Source organism: Osmia lignaria, chromosome 1 (genome assembly GCF_051020975.1).
Source record: "Osmia lignaria lignaria isolate PbOS001 chromosome 1, iyOsmLign1, whole genome shotgun sequence".
NCBI lineage: Eukaryota > Metazoa > Arthropoda > Insecta > Hymenoptera > Megachilidae > Osmia > Osmia lignaria.
Window position 1 is genome coordinate 9,614,964 of NC_135032.1, and position 17,489 is coordinate 9,632,452.

A 17,489-nucleotide genomic window follows, 5' to 3' on the forward strand; every position below is an offset into this window, starting at 1 on the left:
GTTGATTAATGACAAACTTAATTCTCACTTATCAAGTAACAAAAATTTATTAAGAGCCTCATTCAAGACTTCTTCACGCTCATGTTGCAAAAAAAAGAAACAAAAATAATTAATGACTTTGTTTATTATCAAAGCTAATCTTGTTTTTATAAGTTTCAAAATATAACTTATTAAGCGTCAATTATGATTTTGTAAAAAGTTAAATTCACAGTGTTACGCCTTACAGCAATCTGCTTAGATAACAAGTAGTATTTGATACATTAATTGTATTAGAACGATTGAGCTGTACGAAAGAGGAAAGGATGGAGGCTAGAGTGTTTCTTTCAGGGTCTGCTAATGATCAGTAATGCTACCTAGCAGATCCGTGCCCTCAACGTAAGAACAGTTGGAGTCTAAGCACTTCTGAGGAAGTTGGTATTACACCCAAATGAGGAGTATTCCCTTGCTAGTGATTAACAGTATCCTGATATGTTGTTCCGTATCTTTCCGTAACATTTGTGCGACCGTAGGTCAGATGTCCATTGTTCGAGCTTTGAAAGTCACTCCAGGAGAAAGGTTACGAATTATAGAATTGTTGTCATCTGCTGCATGTTCTTCCAGAGGTCACCAATTATAACGGCTGTTATAATATGTCGAACACTGATACATTAGTATAAGTGTTCCACATATTACATTAAAATTATTGCTCTTCTCGAGATAAAGGACCTGATATTCGTACGTTAATATTTTCTCACAGAATTAAGGTTTGTATCAACTATTCTTTGTCCTTGTCATTTAATTTCATACCATGTTCATTTTATTTCGATGATTATCATTTGTTTACACATTAGTCAACTTTTACGACACTGTAGATTTTCCGCACGAACCAAAAACAGGCAAAGAAACCAATCGATCCTGTTTAAAAAGAAAAACGTACTGTTAGTATCTTCAATATTTAATTACATTTATCATTTATTTAAAAATTGAAAGTTTTACCTGTTAAAAGGAAGAATAGGTAAACCATGATGCAAGTGTAACCGAAATAAAGGAAGGTAGATGTAGCATCCTCTATATATAATTTAGTCATGAAAAAGTGTATACAGTAAACTAATAAATAAAAGGCGGTAAATCCAGATGTAAGGAAACTGCGCCACCACCAATGATAATCCTGAAAAGAAAATATAATGTTTGAAACTTATTTCCTTGTATATTTTTTTGAAAATAATTTACCTCTGCGCAAAGATGAAAATAACAGAGTAAAATCGTTGTTTCTGAACATGTGATGACAAGTATCAAAAATACTAGAAATAGAAATCCAAACATATAATACACCTGACTTGACCTAAAACAAAAGAACACATGAAAATTCCAGATGTGTAAATATTTAAATAAAAAATGAAAATTTAAATAATTTCAGAACTCTAAATTACTAACAACGTTTTAAGGAAAAAAGAAACTGAAAATTTATATATAATAATTTTAATTATTAAAATAAACGTCATTATTGAAATGCATAAAAGCACGGGAAAATATTAAAATTTGAAATTGTAATTGATAAAAGCCACTGAATTAATTTGTACAAATAATGATAACACTTACCACAAGGAATTAAGTATAAAGAACAGTTGGATAAATATACATCCAAAAGGTAGAACTCCGCCCATTATTACTCCAGGTATTGGCTGAGTGTAAAAACTCTGTTCTGGTATTTGTCTGGGAATCTGATTAGTTCTTACAGGATGTTCTAATGGCTGAAACAAGATTTACTTTTTTTTAAAAGAATTACGCACAGAAAATAAGAAATTCCTTTCTGCTCCTTTTAATAATTAAATATCATCTCAATATTAATCTACCCTTTTTCTGAATCCAATGTAAGCTCCAACAAATGTTAATGGAAGAGATACTCCGAACCAAAGAGCTAGAAGAGCTATAAGAGTGCTAAATGGTACTGCGGCTGAACTTCCATTTGCCCAAAATATCAAATTCATTGTAAAAAATAAACTGAACACGATTCTGTAAAAGACAAATATTTGAATAAATAACATCATAATGTATAATTCATAATTTTAATTACTTGAATGATAAGTTATGTTACCCTGGACTCAACATAGAAGTCAGCAGTACATTTGATTTCCATTTTTCACCACCAAAACTTTTATATATCCTGGCAGATACATAGCCAGCGGTAACTCCAAGACAAACATACAAAACCATGGCACAGGTCATTAAAGCTCCTCTATTAGCAGGAGACAAAAATCCCAAACAAGCAAATGCTGTGGAACGTATGAAACAAAATGTGTAAACGAGTTTGAAAAAATTAACACTGAGAACTCACCAAGTGTAACAAGTGTCATGCAGAAAACTTGGACACCAGATCCAAGTAAAACCGAAAGTAACATTCCTTTGCGAGGTGGTCGAAATACATCACCGTGAACCAATTTCCAGCCAAACTCTTCCTGCGCATCTTCTCCTGATTCTATCTGGAAGCAAGCCTGCGTTATTGCAACACAGACACGATTTTATGACACAAAACTAACAGACAAGACATTTTTTTCTTTCAAATGAATAAGAACTGTTTAAATAAAACATGAAATTCCATATAACTGATATTTAAAAAGCGATATTCCTTAAATGTACCTGATTGTACCGTGCAATATCTTTATGCAATGTTCGCAGCATTATCATAGCCACCATTCCAGAAAGAAACAAAACAATTATCAATGAATTGAGGATACTGAACCATTGGATATTTGTGTGCGGCATAGATTCTAAGATGTAATCCCATCTAGACGACCATTTGATGTTATTAGTTTCCTAAAATTAAAAATTGAGAATCATTTTTATGTAAGAAATAAATAAAGCGTTATTAAAAGACTTACCACAAATGTTACAGAGTATGTATATGTAACACCCAACTCTTTTCCAACAGGAAGCGGATCATGTGGTATTTCTAATGGCTTTTTACTTTCGCAATCAGGAATATTACCATGCTTAATGCTGCGAGGAACTACTTTAACAGCTATTAAAACGTATAAGTATAAAATTTAATAAAGCGAAATATTAAGAAAATGTAAATCACGAACATGAACTTTGAAACTCTTACATATTATACGTCCACCATTTTCCTTAAACGCAGATCCCCATTCCTCATTAGCACCGCTATGATATGTAATTGTAAGATCTACATGATTAAATAGGTAATAAGTTTTTGCTTTATTATATGCACCCTAATAAGAAAAAAAAAGAATTAACTTTAGTCAAAACTGTTTCTGTTTTATAAACTATATTTTTTCTTGATTAGAGATAATAATTTATATTTACATTGATGCTACAGGTATCCTGTTGAGATCTTGGTTCCTGAGAAAAACAGCCCATAGGGAACCCAGTGCTACAATACTGTTGTTCATCCTCTAATTGATAACACCATGTAACTGGCATATTGTCTACAAAAAGATTAAGCGATAGATTTATCCAATACTTGGTAGCATTTAAGTTTGAACATATTTTATTACTAAAGTATTACCAACTATCCAGTGATGCTGATAATTGAGCGCCATTCCTTTTTTCAAAAACTCTAATTTCTGTTCTGATTCTTTATCTCCTCCCATGTATTTTTTCTGACACGCCACCGCACATTTGAGATCTTTCATAAACTCTAACTAAAAATTTACATAAGTCCACAGTTTGCGGGATGTTTTATTATAAGAAAATTCGATTACTTAATTACACAAAATTATTTTAAAATAATAATATTAAAATATATTAGATTTTATCTACCGTGTAAGGAGAAGGCCTTATTCGTTCCCCAAAAACAACTTGTCCTAAATTCTCTACAGGACTCTGGCTTTCATCGGAAGGGCAAAAATCGAAACTAACCAAGAATTGTTTTTAGTACATTACTTGTTAATTTTAGAAAATTAAAGAATAATGTAGCTGTGTAAAAACTTACTGGTGATATTCGTATGGTATTACATATTTCTCTGTGTTCAAACGATTCACGTATAGTTTAATTTCAGACTGAAAAATATAAAAACCAATAAGCGAAAGGAGTTATACATATAAATTATAATTACAATTACAGTTAAACTTATACAAAATTTTAATAAAAGTACAACTATATATTTCTTGTATGTTTGACGTAAACAGAAACACTAATTAAAATGATAATTAAATATAAATTACTAATATATTGAATACAAGGTCAATCTAAGAGTATCATATAATTGTCATACAAATAACGTTAATATGACAAATTTTCGTGATTAAATCTCTTCATTATAAATCACATGCTACGAAAAGCCACGTCGGAATATTTGAAAAAATTAAACACTAATTAACGAAGAAAAGAAAAGGATTATCTTTTAACGAGTATCGAAAAAGAGCAATCTTTAACATTAGTATTTATAAATTATATTAATAATAAGAGAAAAAGAATCACAGTATCGTAATTGGAATAAAATTCGAAAAATAGTTGAAAGGAATTTTGAATACGCACTTTACATGTTTCTGAAGTTTCGCCAGCCTTGCAGTAATTCACGGGAGCCAGTCCTGGCAAATAAAAGGCCGACGCATGATGAATCGTACATACCATAAACAATTGCAAAAATACAATTAATTTCGCCATTGTATAGTAGTTTTTCTTAAATTGTAAAATATCAGTCGGAAAGTGTTGCGTCGTCATCCCCACCATTTATTCAGGCTGCTCAGCCGGAGCTCAACTCCGGCTTATCTATTGTCCACAATTGACTATTAATAAACAAATCAACGTTCACCACACGAAGAGAAATGTAAATTTTTATGGTTTTTCTTGGATCGTTGACATTTTTACAAGGAAAGTGATACCAAACATAACTATATATATATTTCTAAATCAAATAATAAAATTGTATAATTCAAACACGTTCAAAGGGAAACAAAATTAAATTAAAAAACACCGGTCAATTCCTGAAGCATCTACTTCTAAAATACTATATTTGTTTAACGCAAGTGTACATGTCAAATATTCTGATAAGTGAAAAACATCGGATATTATACTGCCATCAGTGACTACTGCTGCCATAATACATGATAGACATAGATTTGCAACCTTTCCACGTGGCATTTCTGCAATTGACATTAGCGAACCTTTCATTGCAAACAGCGTTTTCATAGAAATGAAAATCAATTTGTCATGTTGCGTGTCCGTTTCCTGTGCCTTTTCGCGGAAATAGGGATTTTCGGGATTGAAAGGCGCAGGTAGGTAATCCGTGGGGCGCGGAGGCGCTCTGCTCGCAAGGCGCGAAAAATGAATTTGATACAAAATTGTTAATTCACTGTTTTAACTTCGTTATTTATTTGTCAATACGTGAGCAAAATTCTGAAGTTCTAAAATGCGTTTAGATTGCAGAGTGAGAAAGATCCGTCGATTTTAGCTGACAAAATCATTTTGATCGTTCTGTGCTTGGCGGAGATCTTCGCGCGATGCCGGTCGATACCCCTTCCTTGGTGGATCCTGGATCCTCCCTCAGGATCATCCCTCGTCCAATGGTGGAGGAGTCCACTCCGTCCTGTGTAGGCCCCTTCTCCTGCCTGTGGTCCACCCTCAGGCGCGTGGAAGTGGAGGCGCTCCGCCAAGACTCTAGAACGTTACAGCGCACATGTGCTACGAGAAAGCGTGGGACCCAGAGAAAATAGGAAACGACAAGACCTTGTACTTGCCAAAAGGCAACTCTTGAGGAAATTTACGACCCTCTTAGAGTGCATGAATAGACAGGATATCGGAAAAGACTTCGTAACTTTTAAGGACTCTTCATGACTTGGTCGAAAACAACGAATTTGATATGGTCTATCATAAATTAGCCTTTCAGGAATTGTAGAAGTGAAACTATTCCATTCTCTGGATTTCCGGCCTTTTATCAGCTCGATCACCCACGTCGAGGGCTTTGTCTTTTTCACATGAGTAAACGCACAGATGGTTTAAATTTCGATTTTAATTTACAACCATCGATACAAAGGTCCTCGACAAATATTCGAGACATATCGATACAACAGATCATCGATAAATATTCCCATGGCATGATCGCCATACTATTCTAGCCATGTTCACGTGATAACATTTCACGTTACAGTTGCGATCCTCGTTGGTGTGAGTGAATATAGCTGCAGAATCAATTGTGAACTAGGCTGTATGGAAAATTGAATGTGGTGCCTGAAGCGCGTTAAATTCAAATATTAGGATGAGAATCAGTTTTCCGTTATTAAATTGTTAATCAAGGATTACTTGTTATATAGCTCAATCAGTATAATTTAAACAACGCCAAGTAATTAAACGCTCATTTAATGAGAAATGAAGTTCAATCAAAGAACCAATTAGGTGGATCGGTAATTAATCTAAAATATAAATTAAAAGTACATTGGTGTTGCTAACGATTATTTAGTTAGTAATCAAGAACTATATATACCAGTGGTCCTTGCAAAATCTTCATCCATTGTTCTTTGTCCTGCATTCAAGAGAAGTAAAGCTCGTGTAAAACCATTTTTCAAATTTAGTTTTACAGTAAAAGCTGGATATATGCAACGAAAGATTGGCTGGATATATGCAACATCGCTATCCCCTCCACTTGGGGGGATCCCCCTAAGCGAACCGAGACGCTCGACGAGGAAGCCGTGTAATACGATCCGAACCGTTATATCGGTGTGACTAATACTAATTCAACGATAAAACTTTTTTATTTTTAACTTTTTCTTAATGAAACTTACTAACGCATTTGTGAGAATTTTCAGATTAAAATGATATTAAACATAAGGCAGGCCGTACACCAAAGATGCATCAAACACGCAACATGCAAGATGCAACACGTCGCATGTTGTGTACGAACGTAGAATAGGTATCGCGGCGGAATACAAACGATGTGTACGGACGCAGAATCGACACCTCGACTGGATATATGCAACATTAAATGCCCAGAATCGACACCTCGGCTGGATATATGAAACATTAAATGCCCAGAATCGACACCTCGGCTGGATATATGCAACGTTCGAAAGCTGAACCGACACCGCAACCGGTTTTCATTTCCAACCCTCCTTTGCTTTTCGCCAACTTTTAACATCAATTTTAGCAAGTAATTATAATTAAAACTATATCGTGTTTGGTGCCACTTTAATCACAAAAATCTCACCAATGCGCTAGTAAAAGTTTCATTTAAAAAAAGTCAAAAATGAAAAAGTTTTTTGATTCAATTAGTATTAGTCACACCGATACGTTTCGGCTCTTTCCTTTGATCATCGGACCTCTCTCTTTCCGCCATTGTCTGTCCCTTTCTACGTTCACGCTTGGCTGGTCGTCGCGTGTAACCTGAGATTCGACACCTCGGCTGGATATATGCAACGTCTGGGTCCCAATGTTTGTTGCGACCGGTCGTATTCGGAACTACAGCCTAATAATGTCTATATCTAAAATGTACAAGAAACGTTGGATAAATATCATTTGACAAATATAAAATATAGGGTGTCCCAGAACGCCTGTTACTGCTGTCACTGCTTGCACTTTGGCACCCTTTGAAGGAACAACGGTATCTACCTCTTTCACTCATATTTTATATCTCTGTATAAACTTTACTGAATTTTATCGCAACAGGAATGTTTTAGAAGTAACAGAGGTTAAAATGCAAGAAACTATTATCACATATGTTTACAGCCGCCATATTGTTGGTTGTGCGATTCGGTCATGCGCAAGCGACAATTATTGGTACGCTTTTTGACAGGGTGATCCTACTGTTCTTTCCTATACTGTGCCCTCGCCATGACGCACCCCTGATTCAATTCTGTTTCCTTCTTGACTACACGATCATCGCTATCTGATCTCTGTGCAAAGCTCAGTTCTAATAAAAGACTAAATCTCAGCAAACAGTGAATAATCATTCCAATCCTATGTACTATCAATCCCGTAACGTGGTCGTGGTGCCCGCGCAATTATGTCTCGCGCGGCCCACTAAATGCATGCAGGGTTGGGAAAAAGTATTGGCACATCGTTTAAAACAGAATACTCCATTTAAAATTGGACTAAATGACTTGAGATTTTTGTAGAAGCTATAAAAATTAATTTACTGAGATATGTGCTTCTGCTGTTTTAAAAAATTACAATTTTTCAAAATCGGGAAAAAAATAGTAAAGGCAATTTTCAAACTTTTTTATGTGAGCTTATAATGAAAATTTAAAATATGTCTTTCGTAGATTCAAATAAGTTATGTGTATGCTGAAAATTTCATCGAGATCGGTGAATGCACTTAGAAGTTACAAGCAATTAAATTTCCGAAAATCGCGACTTTTCATCTAAGAATGAAGCGAATCACGCCTTTGCCTTTTACTTTATTTACTTTAAAATTTATTTGAAAAACAAAAATAATAGAAGGAAAAAAATTACAGCAACATATGTACATTAAAAGAAATGTATTAAATTTACAGAAAATTCAATAAATACCTATATTAACAATAGTGTAAAAAATACATATGAGAAATGCGCATAACCATGTTTGCTTATAAAGTAAATCGACATGCACTTTGCACGTAATAAATAAAATTATTTTGCATAAATACAGCTTAAAAAATACAAACATACATATACTATACATCATACATATGTATACAGAATGAGGAGAAGTTGGTTCTTTGGATTCATTTATAACACGATTTACTCTCGCTGTATAATTCTTGGCAACATATTAGATACATTGATGTATGACGTATGACATAAAGACTTTCCATGTTCGCAGCATGTCAATTTTAAATTCACATGTTCCGAAATGTATCATTTTAGAGACCCAATAAGGTTTGGAATGTGTGCTATATGTGGAAGATTGACGCAGAGTGTATCGATGAACACGGAGATGCATTGCTTTTAATTTCAAATACTATTGCCAAACAAAATTTATAGACGAAGTTCTTCTTAAGAACATACTGTAAAACATACTGAATCACTGTCAGTACAGTGGATTCAGAAGCTGAAGAAACAAATTTAGAAAAACATTATAATTGTTGTTCATCGATACAACTGGAGTCCGTGAATTATTCAAATTCGCAGTTAGTATCCACACTTGTCAACTGCGAATATAAATTTAAGAACAACGTCTTATAATGCCCGTGAAAGGTAGTACAAGTTGGATTAGTATTCTAGATATTATGCTGCCTGATCCAATCGAAAAAGTTTTCTAGCGCATCTTGGTTAAAATTACGACTAAGAAAGTGAGAAAATCCAAGATCGCACCAATGTGTTTTCAAAAATTAAAAATTTTGTAACGTTCTAATTCAATTTTATAATACCCATTTTGGTCAAACTTCGTCTTAGGGGACCAAAAATTAACTATAAGATTTGACACTTTTTATTCAAAAATTGTTGATCCCCTGAGACGAAGTGTAGCCCCCATTTTCTTTTTATAAATTTCATGCTACGGAAAATGCTAATATCTATACCGCAGTTCACCAGAGTCCATAACTGCGAAAAGACCAGTTTTCGTTCTTCGTGCTTCTCCAGTGCGCATCTTCGCCCTGATTGGCGATACTCCCAAACGAAGTGGAAAGCGATTAGCAGAGAGCTCGCTGCGTTCCCCCCACGATCTTCCAACCTGCGCGTCGCAGTTATGGACTCTGGTGAACTGCGGTATACGTCCCAGGTATTGGGTATTTCGCAGTTCGTCATTTGCCGGAATAGGTCGACTACCATTGATACTATCGAAAATATTATTCACAAAATGAATGAATCGAGCAGTGTCAACACCTTCTACTGGCATTTAACGCGTGCCGCACACACTTTTAACTTTATTGCGACTCGGTGTGATTAAGGACCCAAAGGATTGCCTAAAAACTTGCGTGCAATACTTAACCTTCATTTTTATAATTTTATCTATTACTAAAGCTTTGCAATAAGCTTTATTAGAATTCGGTCCTGATAAGAAGCGTTACTGCTATCAATAAGATACAAATCTTCAATGTGTGACCATTTAGCTACACGTGGAAGATTATTGGCTGAAGTGAATTGCAATTCTAATCAAATGGTGTGTCGCATACATTTTAATAAATGAGAGTTTATTAAATCTTTTTTTTAGAATAATCTATTAAGCATTGCATTAGATATTTCTAAAAATATTACGCTGATATCCCTAAGGCAATTTAATCTTTCATTATTATTCAATTATTGCTTTACAATTTGCGCTGCTTTGATCGCAAACTGTTGCTACCACTACAGTGACTTGAAACGCTCTTTAAGTTCTTCAAAGACATTGTCACAAATTCTAGCTATTAATGAAATTTGCATCAGTTTCTGAAGCGTTTCGATACTTGACTTTGTTTATAAATTAATGCTAATATTTTCTTTTCTTTGGAAAATCAACGTCGAAAAAGTTGGGCTTTCCCTCGTTGCACATCTGGGCTGAAATCATAGCGTGCAGTATGTAGTGCCGATCTGTGCTAGATGTTCAATCTGCTTGACGCATTTCTTTACAGCTAGCCACTGCCGTTTATTCTGTACTTTACAACTTTCAGTCGTACTGCCATGGTATTATACGTCTTCTATTTCAGAAGATTCTCTATTGCGTCATTTTTCAGAATTTTCAGTATGTTACCTGAAAAATATAAGTACGTTATGTAATTATAAAGTACTAGCTGTGTTACCCGGCGCTGCCCGGGTGGTATTTTGTCTGTGAGTGTATGAGAAAAAAAGATGAATGCTGAATGCAAGAAGCAGCACCGACAGCGCCGCCATCCATTCCCACCGCAGAGGTACGAAGGTATTCCCACTACTATGTAAACACAGCAGCGATGGGGATTAGCAGTTCTGCTGAACTGTTCTGCGCTACGATTTACACAAACAAAATAAACAATATTTTATACGTTTCCCGATGCAACAGCGTAATAAAACTGAGCCTATGTCCTTCGCAAGGTTATAAGGAACACATAAAAAAAAATCGGATCAAAATCGAAGCAGTCGATTTGGAGATTACCCCGAACAAAGAAAATGCTTACAGCTTTATATATTAGTATAGAAGTATAGATATAGATTAGTGTGTTGAGGTGAAACAACGAGCACGACTTTTTAGCGACCGTAAAGTAACGCTCTCGGGACTCTGGCGGAATTTCCCGGATTATTTTTGACTCGAAGAGCACAGAACTTTGTCGACGTGATTTCTGAACGCGCGTGGTGCTAACGGCTTCGAAATAATTAGAAGAAACAACACAGTAGTCTGTGTACTATCTAACGAAACTAGAATTGAAGGAAGAGCACGAAAAGCTCTTTCAACCTTCAGACGAAAATCAATTGTCTTAGTTGAGATCGTGAAAAGATACTCGTCTGCGATAAAGGTGACTATACAAAATATCCTTTACAATGTAATGAGCTACTAATCTAATGCGACATTGCGACACTGACAATCAGTACTGTTGTGGATCGTCACGGCATTTTTATTTGATGATCCCTGCATGGTGCTGACTACTGAATATGTCTCGCTTCCTTGTAGCAGGCTCTTTCTCCCACTTAAATAGGAAAGTGTACTTACGTGACTTTTGGCACATCGAATTCTCTCAAAATCGGTTCATAACCCTTAATTTATGTTGTTTGTCTTAGCTATAATCGTTGGTGGTTCGAATAGTTGAACGTTACAACTTGACCGACCTTTTGGGCCAATTACCGAATGTTGTGTACCATTAGGAAAAATATGCCTGAATTTCTAATACAAAGTAAATGTGAAAGATATGTAATATGTAGTGTACATGTACAATATTCCTCATTTATGTATGTACATATATTATTGTCTTGTACACTATGTATATAGTAAAACATGTTCTTCAGTGAACAACTGAACATTGCTTTCAATATTGTATAATTTCAAATTAATTAAACTAATTTCATAAATATTTATTCAATACCTTGGTGTTCACTCCTTTTGACAGCATAATATATAATTGTAAAAAATAATTGACACAGCGTCTTTTAACTGATTCATGCATAATACTGACAATGAATCCAATAGTCAATCAGCAATTTACAAGGATATACCAACATTCTGTAGTAATTTTTCCCCTTGTAGACATAGTCTCTTTTAACCATTACATGTTATCTCTACAACAGCACAGAATATTGGTTAAATACACTTTATAACTAAGAAAAGTAATAAAACCAAAAGTAATATTCTAACCTTTGGAAATATTGTACGTTCCATATGTGTAATGATGATATTAGGTCTCATAATGCCAGTAGATCCTTTGCTGTTCCTAAATCTACCCAGATCTCTTGTAGTCTTTGGATTCTACAGTGCAATCAGATTGATCTATAATAATAAAATCACATAATACTATGTATATACTTCATGCTGGAAATATTATCATCTATATGCAATGTATTAATATCATGTTAGTGTGAAGATAAAAACTTACGTTTTGTCCTTCTATAACTTCCATTGCATTGTTTTCCTGTGACTCTTCTACCGATGTGGCAGGTGCTGATAGCATTCAATACACATTTTCATAACAAATAAATTATATACTCTATGGAGGTTGTGTAATTAATTATTACCTGGTAAGTGACATGTTGGAACTGCTGATGTTGATACTTTTTTGTAGAGGAAATATTTTTTCTCAAAATGTATGCCACAAATAGTTTTCGACTTTAGCTTCTGAGGGGGAGGCTATAATAGATTTTTCCTACCACACTCTTCCACCCACTGCAGCATTCTATTGCAATCCACTTCATGTGAAGGAAAGGTGAACATTTGTTGTTCTTTGCTGATGCATCTCTTCACGCAGCATTTCTTATGGCTCAATCTATAAACACACATTTTAAAAGTATTTTAGTTTATTATACTAAAATTTTGAAGCAAACAATGTTAAATAAAAGGCCTCTATAAAAAATTCCTTTCTTCAATAATAGGAAATGCTGGCAGCAACTTTTTATAATTTTTGGTATTTTTATCAAAATAATAAATATTACTTCATTTTTATTCTGGTAAGCCGTACGCACATTATAGTATAATATTAACGTAAGTTATGGCTCGAACCATAAGTCACAACAGGGTGATCGCATATGAGAGCTTTAAAGCGCATATTTTAACTGATTTAATTGTGATCTAACCTAACCTAACTTAACGAATTACCGAAATTCGAATATTTTATCGAATCGACAAAAATGTTGTACAAACCGTAATTACTGTCATTACTAGTCTTATTCAGCCAGGAATTAATAAAATGTGTGATTACTATTCATAAATGACGTGTTTCTATTTGTTGATAATGTGCGTACGGTTTCGGAAGTTGTCCCTTTATTCTTTCTTGTTGCTGTTGCATCTCTTCACCAAGCTTATTTTAATAAATCGGTTGAAGAATCATTAAAAGATCGTCAATACAGTAAAACCTGGATAAATTCAACGAAAGAATGCTTGGATAAATGAAAGATCGCTATCCCCTCCACTTGGGGGGATCCCCCTAGGCCCTAGGCGAACCGAGCCGCTCGACGAGGAAACCGTGTAATATGATCCGACCGTAATATCCGTGTGACTAATACTAATTCAACGATAAAACTTTTTTATTTTTAAACTGTTACTGATGCTGTTAACTGAAACTGTTACTAATGCATTTGTGAGATTTTTCTGATTAAAATGATACCAAACTCGATATAGGTTGAATTATATTTATAAACAATAATAATAGAATAAGCAACATAGAATTGAGACCACGACTGAATATAAATGATGTCGGCTGAATACAAAAGATGTGTACGGACACAGAATCGGCATGTTGGCTACAAAGAAAACATGTGTACGGATTCAGAATCGACACCTCGCTTGGATAAATGAAACATTAAATGCCCAGAATCGACTCCTTGCTTGAATAAATGAAACATTAAATGCCCAGAATCGACTCCTCGCTAGGATAAATGAAACCTTTGAAACCAAAGCCGACACCGCGACTGGTTTGGATTTCGATCTCTCTTGCTTTTCGCCAACTTATAACATCAATTTTAGCAAGTAATTATAATTGAAACTATATCGTGTTTGGTACCACTTTACTCACAAAAATCTCACCAATACGCTAGTAAAAGTTTCACTCAAAAAAAGTCAAAAATAAAAAAGTTTTTTGATTCAATTAGTATTAGTCACACCGATACGTTTCGGCTCTTTCCTTTGATTTCGGACCTCTCTCTTTCCACCATTGTCTGTCCCTTTCTACGTTCACGCTTAGCTGGTCGTCGCGTGTCATCCGAGCTTCGATATCGTGCTTAGGTAAACGCAACCACTGGGTCCCAATCTTGGTTGAATTTATCCAGGTTTTACTGTAATGTACTAAAATGTTACTAACGATAATTCATTGAAGTGTAACGAAAGTTTTCGCGGAAACCAGCGGGAACATGACGTTATGACATGACACTGTACTGCACTGTACGCACTGTACACTGTACTGGTCGCAGTCGCAAGTTGCAAGTGTTGCGAACCTCGCTTATATGTATGTATGAGTGCAGTACAGTAAAACCTGGATAAATTCAACGAAAGAATGCTTGGATAAATGAAACATCGCTATCCCCTCCACTTGGGGGGATCCCCCTAGGCGAACCGAGCCGCTCGACGAGGAAACCGTGTAATATGATCCGACCGTAATATCCGTGTGACTAATACTAATTCAACGATAAAACTTTTTTATTTTTAACTTTTTCTCAATGAAACTGTTACTAATGCATTTGTGAGATTTTTCTGATTAAAATGATACCAAACTCGATATAGGTTGAATTATATTTATAAACAATAGTAATAGAATAAACAGCATAGAATTGAGACCACGACTGAATATAAATGATGTCGGCTGAATACAAAAGATGTGTACGGACACAGAATCGGCATGTTGGCTACAAAGAAAACATGTGTACGGATTCAGAATCGACACCTCGCTTGGATAAATGAAACATTAAATGCCCAGAATCGACTCCTTGCTTGAATAAATGAAACATTAAATGCCCGGAATCGACTCCTTGCTTGAATAAATGAAACATTAAATGCCCAGAATCGACTCCTCGCTAGGATAAATGAAACCTTTGAAACCAAAGCCGACACCGCGACTGGTTTGGATTTCGATCTCTCTTGCTTTTCGCCAACTTATAACATCAATTTTAGCAAGTAATTATAATTGAAACTATATCGTGTTTGGTACCACTTTACTCACAAAAATCTCACCAATGCGCTAGTAAAAGTTTCACTCAAAAAAAGTCAAAAATAAAAAAGTTTTTTGATTCAATTAGTATTAGTCACACCGATACGTTTCGGCTCTTTCCTTTGATTTCGGACCTCTCTCTTTCCACCACTGTCTGTCCCTTTCAACGTTCACGCTTGGCTGGTCGTCGCGTGTCATCCGAGCTTCGATACCGTGCTTAGGTAAACGCAACTACTGGGTCCCAATCTTGGTTGAATTTATCCAGGTTTTACTGTATCATGTAAAACTAGCTGCAAGCCTGTAATCGCAGGAGTTGAATGAAACGTAATATGGCGACGATGTCATAAGAGTATGGCTACAGCATGTCTGTATTATGTTATATCAATGCTCATAAATTAGAAGCCAAAATTCAAAAGATTAAGCAAGCAATAGACAAGACTCTGTAAAACTTTTAATGCAGGTGATCGTGCTGGGAGAAAGTTAGAAATCCGGAGAAATAGAACTGTCCCACTTGAAATTTCTAAGAGACTAATTTATTACGGGCTGTATCTAATTCATTACTCTTAACGAAAATCATGTTTGGTTCTTGAAGTTGTCGAAGTCACTTCGACATCCTGTTTATTTATAGAGGATCGTAAATTCTTTCAAGGGTTGCCACGGTTCGCTAGCGCGAGACCTTTTATTTTCCGTTTTTCTCTGGATCCCACGCTTTCTCTTAACACGTGTGCAAGGAATCGTTCTCGAGTCTTGGCGGAGCACCACCATTTTCACTCGCTCAAGGGTGAACTGAAGCCAGGAAGAGGGACCGCCTCCGGACAGAAATGGACTCCTCCGCCATTGGACCAGGGATGATCCTGAGGGAGGAATCAGGATCCAGCGAGGAGGGGATGACAGCCAACATCGACCGAAGATCTTCACCGCCAGATCGATTCAAAACTTCAACCCGTTTAGATACGTTTTTTGAAAAGATAAAGTCTTAAAAATAAAGCAATACAAAGGGTATAGCAGGATTAGATGGTCAAAAGTGCCCTTGAGCCGAATTTGCTTCGCAATGCACCATTCGATAGCATATCCCAAAAAACCATGGTACACCAAGTATCAACCCTGTACCTCAACCGGGAGGGTAGTTACAGGGTAAGAAAGAAAAAGTAGTTTTTGCCATATTTTCCGTATTTAATGGCATTCAAAAAATTTGAAAAAATTCTAGAATATTCTAGCCATGTTTCTTTATGACTGTGAATTTTTTCAGATTTTTCGGTTACAAATCCTAGGCGTGAAATATCAAAAACGCAAAAAAAAGTCGAAAAATTGAGATTTCGGGTAGAAGCTTTCGAGACACTAGATTTTTACTTTCACAGTAGTTAGATATTAGCATGACTGGTGTCCTCAATTTTTTTCAGATTTTTCATTCTGGTGCGTCAAACCGAAAAAAATAAAAAACCGATATTTTCGACATATTTCGTGCGATAACATGAGAAATACTTTCAATTTTTACATTTCCTTTACACACTTAGTGCATTATGTGATTTCTAACATTTTTGCACTGGATGCAGTAAAATCTGAATGGAGAGAGTGAAGTTATTATAAATAATTTAAAATTACGCACCTTACACGTTGCACCCTGGAACACCAAAGAACGATAAGATTTCGATCACTGCACTTGTCGCGGCGGAAAACGGATTATAACGGACGAGTACGTCGACGAGAAACAAACGAATAACGAAAAATAATTAATTACGAAAATAATCAATATATATATTTACGCGGAATGAAGTTAATTCGAGAAATTACTACGCGAGCAAACGATTTAAAATCAGAAAGAAAAGATAGAAATTTAGGGAGAGAGAAGATTTTACGTGCGCGTCTATGAGTCCTTATTCAGAATTCCGATTATTTTAACTCGCACGGCACTCTGCCTCGCTACGCGGAGGACTTTACCGCAGAGAAAATATCGCGAACTTCCAAATAACTCTGTCTCTCGGACACACGGGCTCCCGATCACGTACTTACGATTGATCGATCAAGAGTGACAAATGGTGACTTTCGTGCGCGATCGATGGTCGAAGGGTCCGTCGCGCGAACATCGTCTTTGGAGGGGACGGTTTGGCGAATCGTAGTTCGTTTTCGAAAGTGTCGCGTGCCCGTTGATTGGCTAAGACGCGCGAGCTAGACGAAGATCTTTCATCCCCTTTCTTTGGTGTTCCTTTCTTTTCTAGTTCGTCGCCATGATAGTTTCAACGGTTTTCAGAAACTACGCAGTATTTCTCTTTATACGTATAATTAACTAATCGCATTGAATTATAATATGACTATTGCATTGAATTAATTCATAACTATTGATTCGA

The 17,489-nt window shown here is 35.5% G+C and overlaps 1 protein-coding gene and 1 long non-coding RNA gene across 11 annotated transcripts; both read right to left on the bottom strand.

The window, feature by feature from the left end:
• Positions 1–89: 89 nt before the first annotated feature.
• On the bottom strand, positions 90–5,048 carry TM9SF2 (transmembrane 9 superfamily protein member 2). Of its 4 annotated transcripts, none has more exons than XM_034328706.2 (16): positions 4,914–5,045; positions 4,475–4,708; positions 3,929–3,996; positions 3,757–3,850; positions 3,503–3,638; positions 3,301–3,422; positions 3,083–3,206; positions 2,859–2,998; positions 2,617–2,793; positions 2,315–2,471; positions 2,075–2,252; positions 1,833–1,992; positions 1,579–1,730; positions 1,210–1,321; positions 976–1,147; positions 90–894 (listed from the first exon to the last, which is right to left on the bottom strand). In XM_034328706.2, the coding sequence occupies exons 2-16, from the start codon at positions 4,667–4,669 to the stop codon at positions 827–829; spliced, it is 2,055 nt and encodes a 684-aa protein (XP_034184597.1). In that variant the 5' UTR covers positions 4,670–4,708; positions 4,914–5,045; the 3' UTR covers positions 90–826. The 4 variants fall into 4 exon arrangements, with proteins under 4 accessions (XP_034184597.1, XP_034184598.1, XP_034184596.1 ...); XM_034328707.2 differs by having other exon boundaries at positions 4,972–5,033; XM_034328705.2 differs by having other exon boundaries at positions 4,475–5,048.
• Positions 5,049–8,445: 3,397 nt separating this feature from the next.
• On the bottom strand, positions 8,446–17,071 carry LOC117606119 (uncharacterized). 7 transcript variants are annotated; one of them, XR_013063343.1, is made up of 7 exons: positions 14,287–14,385; positions 12,524–12,771; positions 12,385–12,449; positions 12,147–12,278; positions 11,878–12,070; positions 11,508–11,678; positions 8,449–10,577 (listed from the first exon to the last, which is right to left on the bottom strand). It is a non-coding gene; the product is annotated as an uncharacterized LOC117606119 (long non-coding RNA). The 7 variants fall into 7 exon arrangements; XR_013063342.1 differs by having other exon boundaries at positions 8,446–11,678; XR_004581891.2 differs by lacking the exons at positions 11,508–11,678; positions 14,287–14,385 and adding an exon at positions 16,751–17,071 and having other exon boundaries at positions 8,450–10,577.
• Positions 17,072–17,489: the final 418 nt, after the last annotated feature.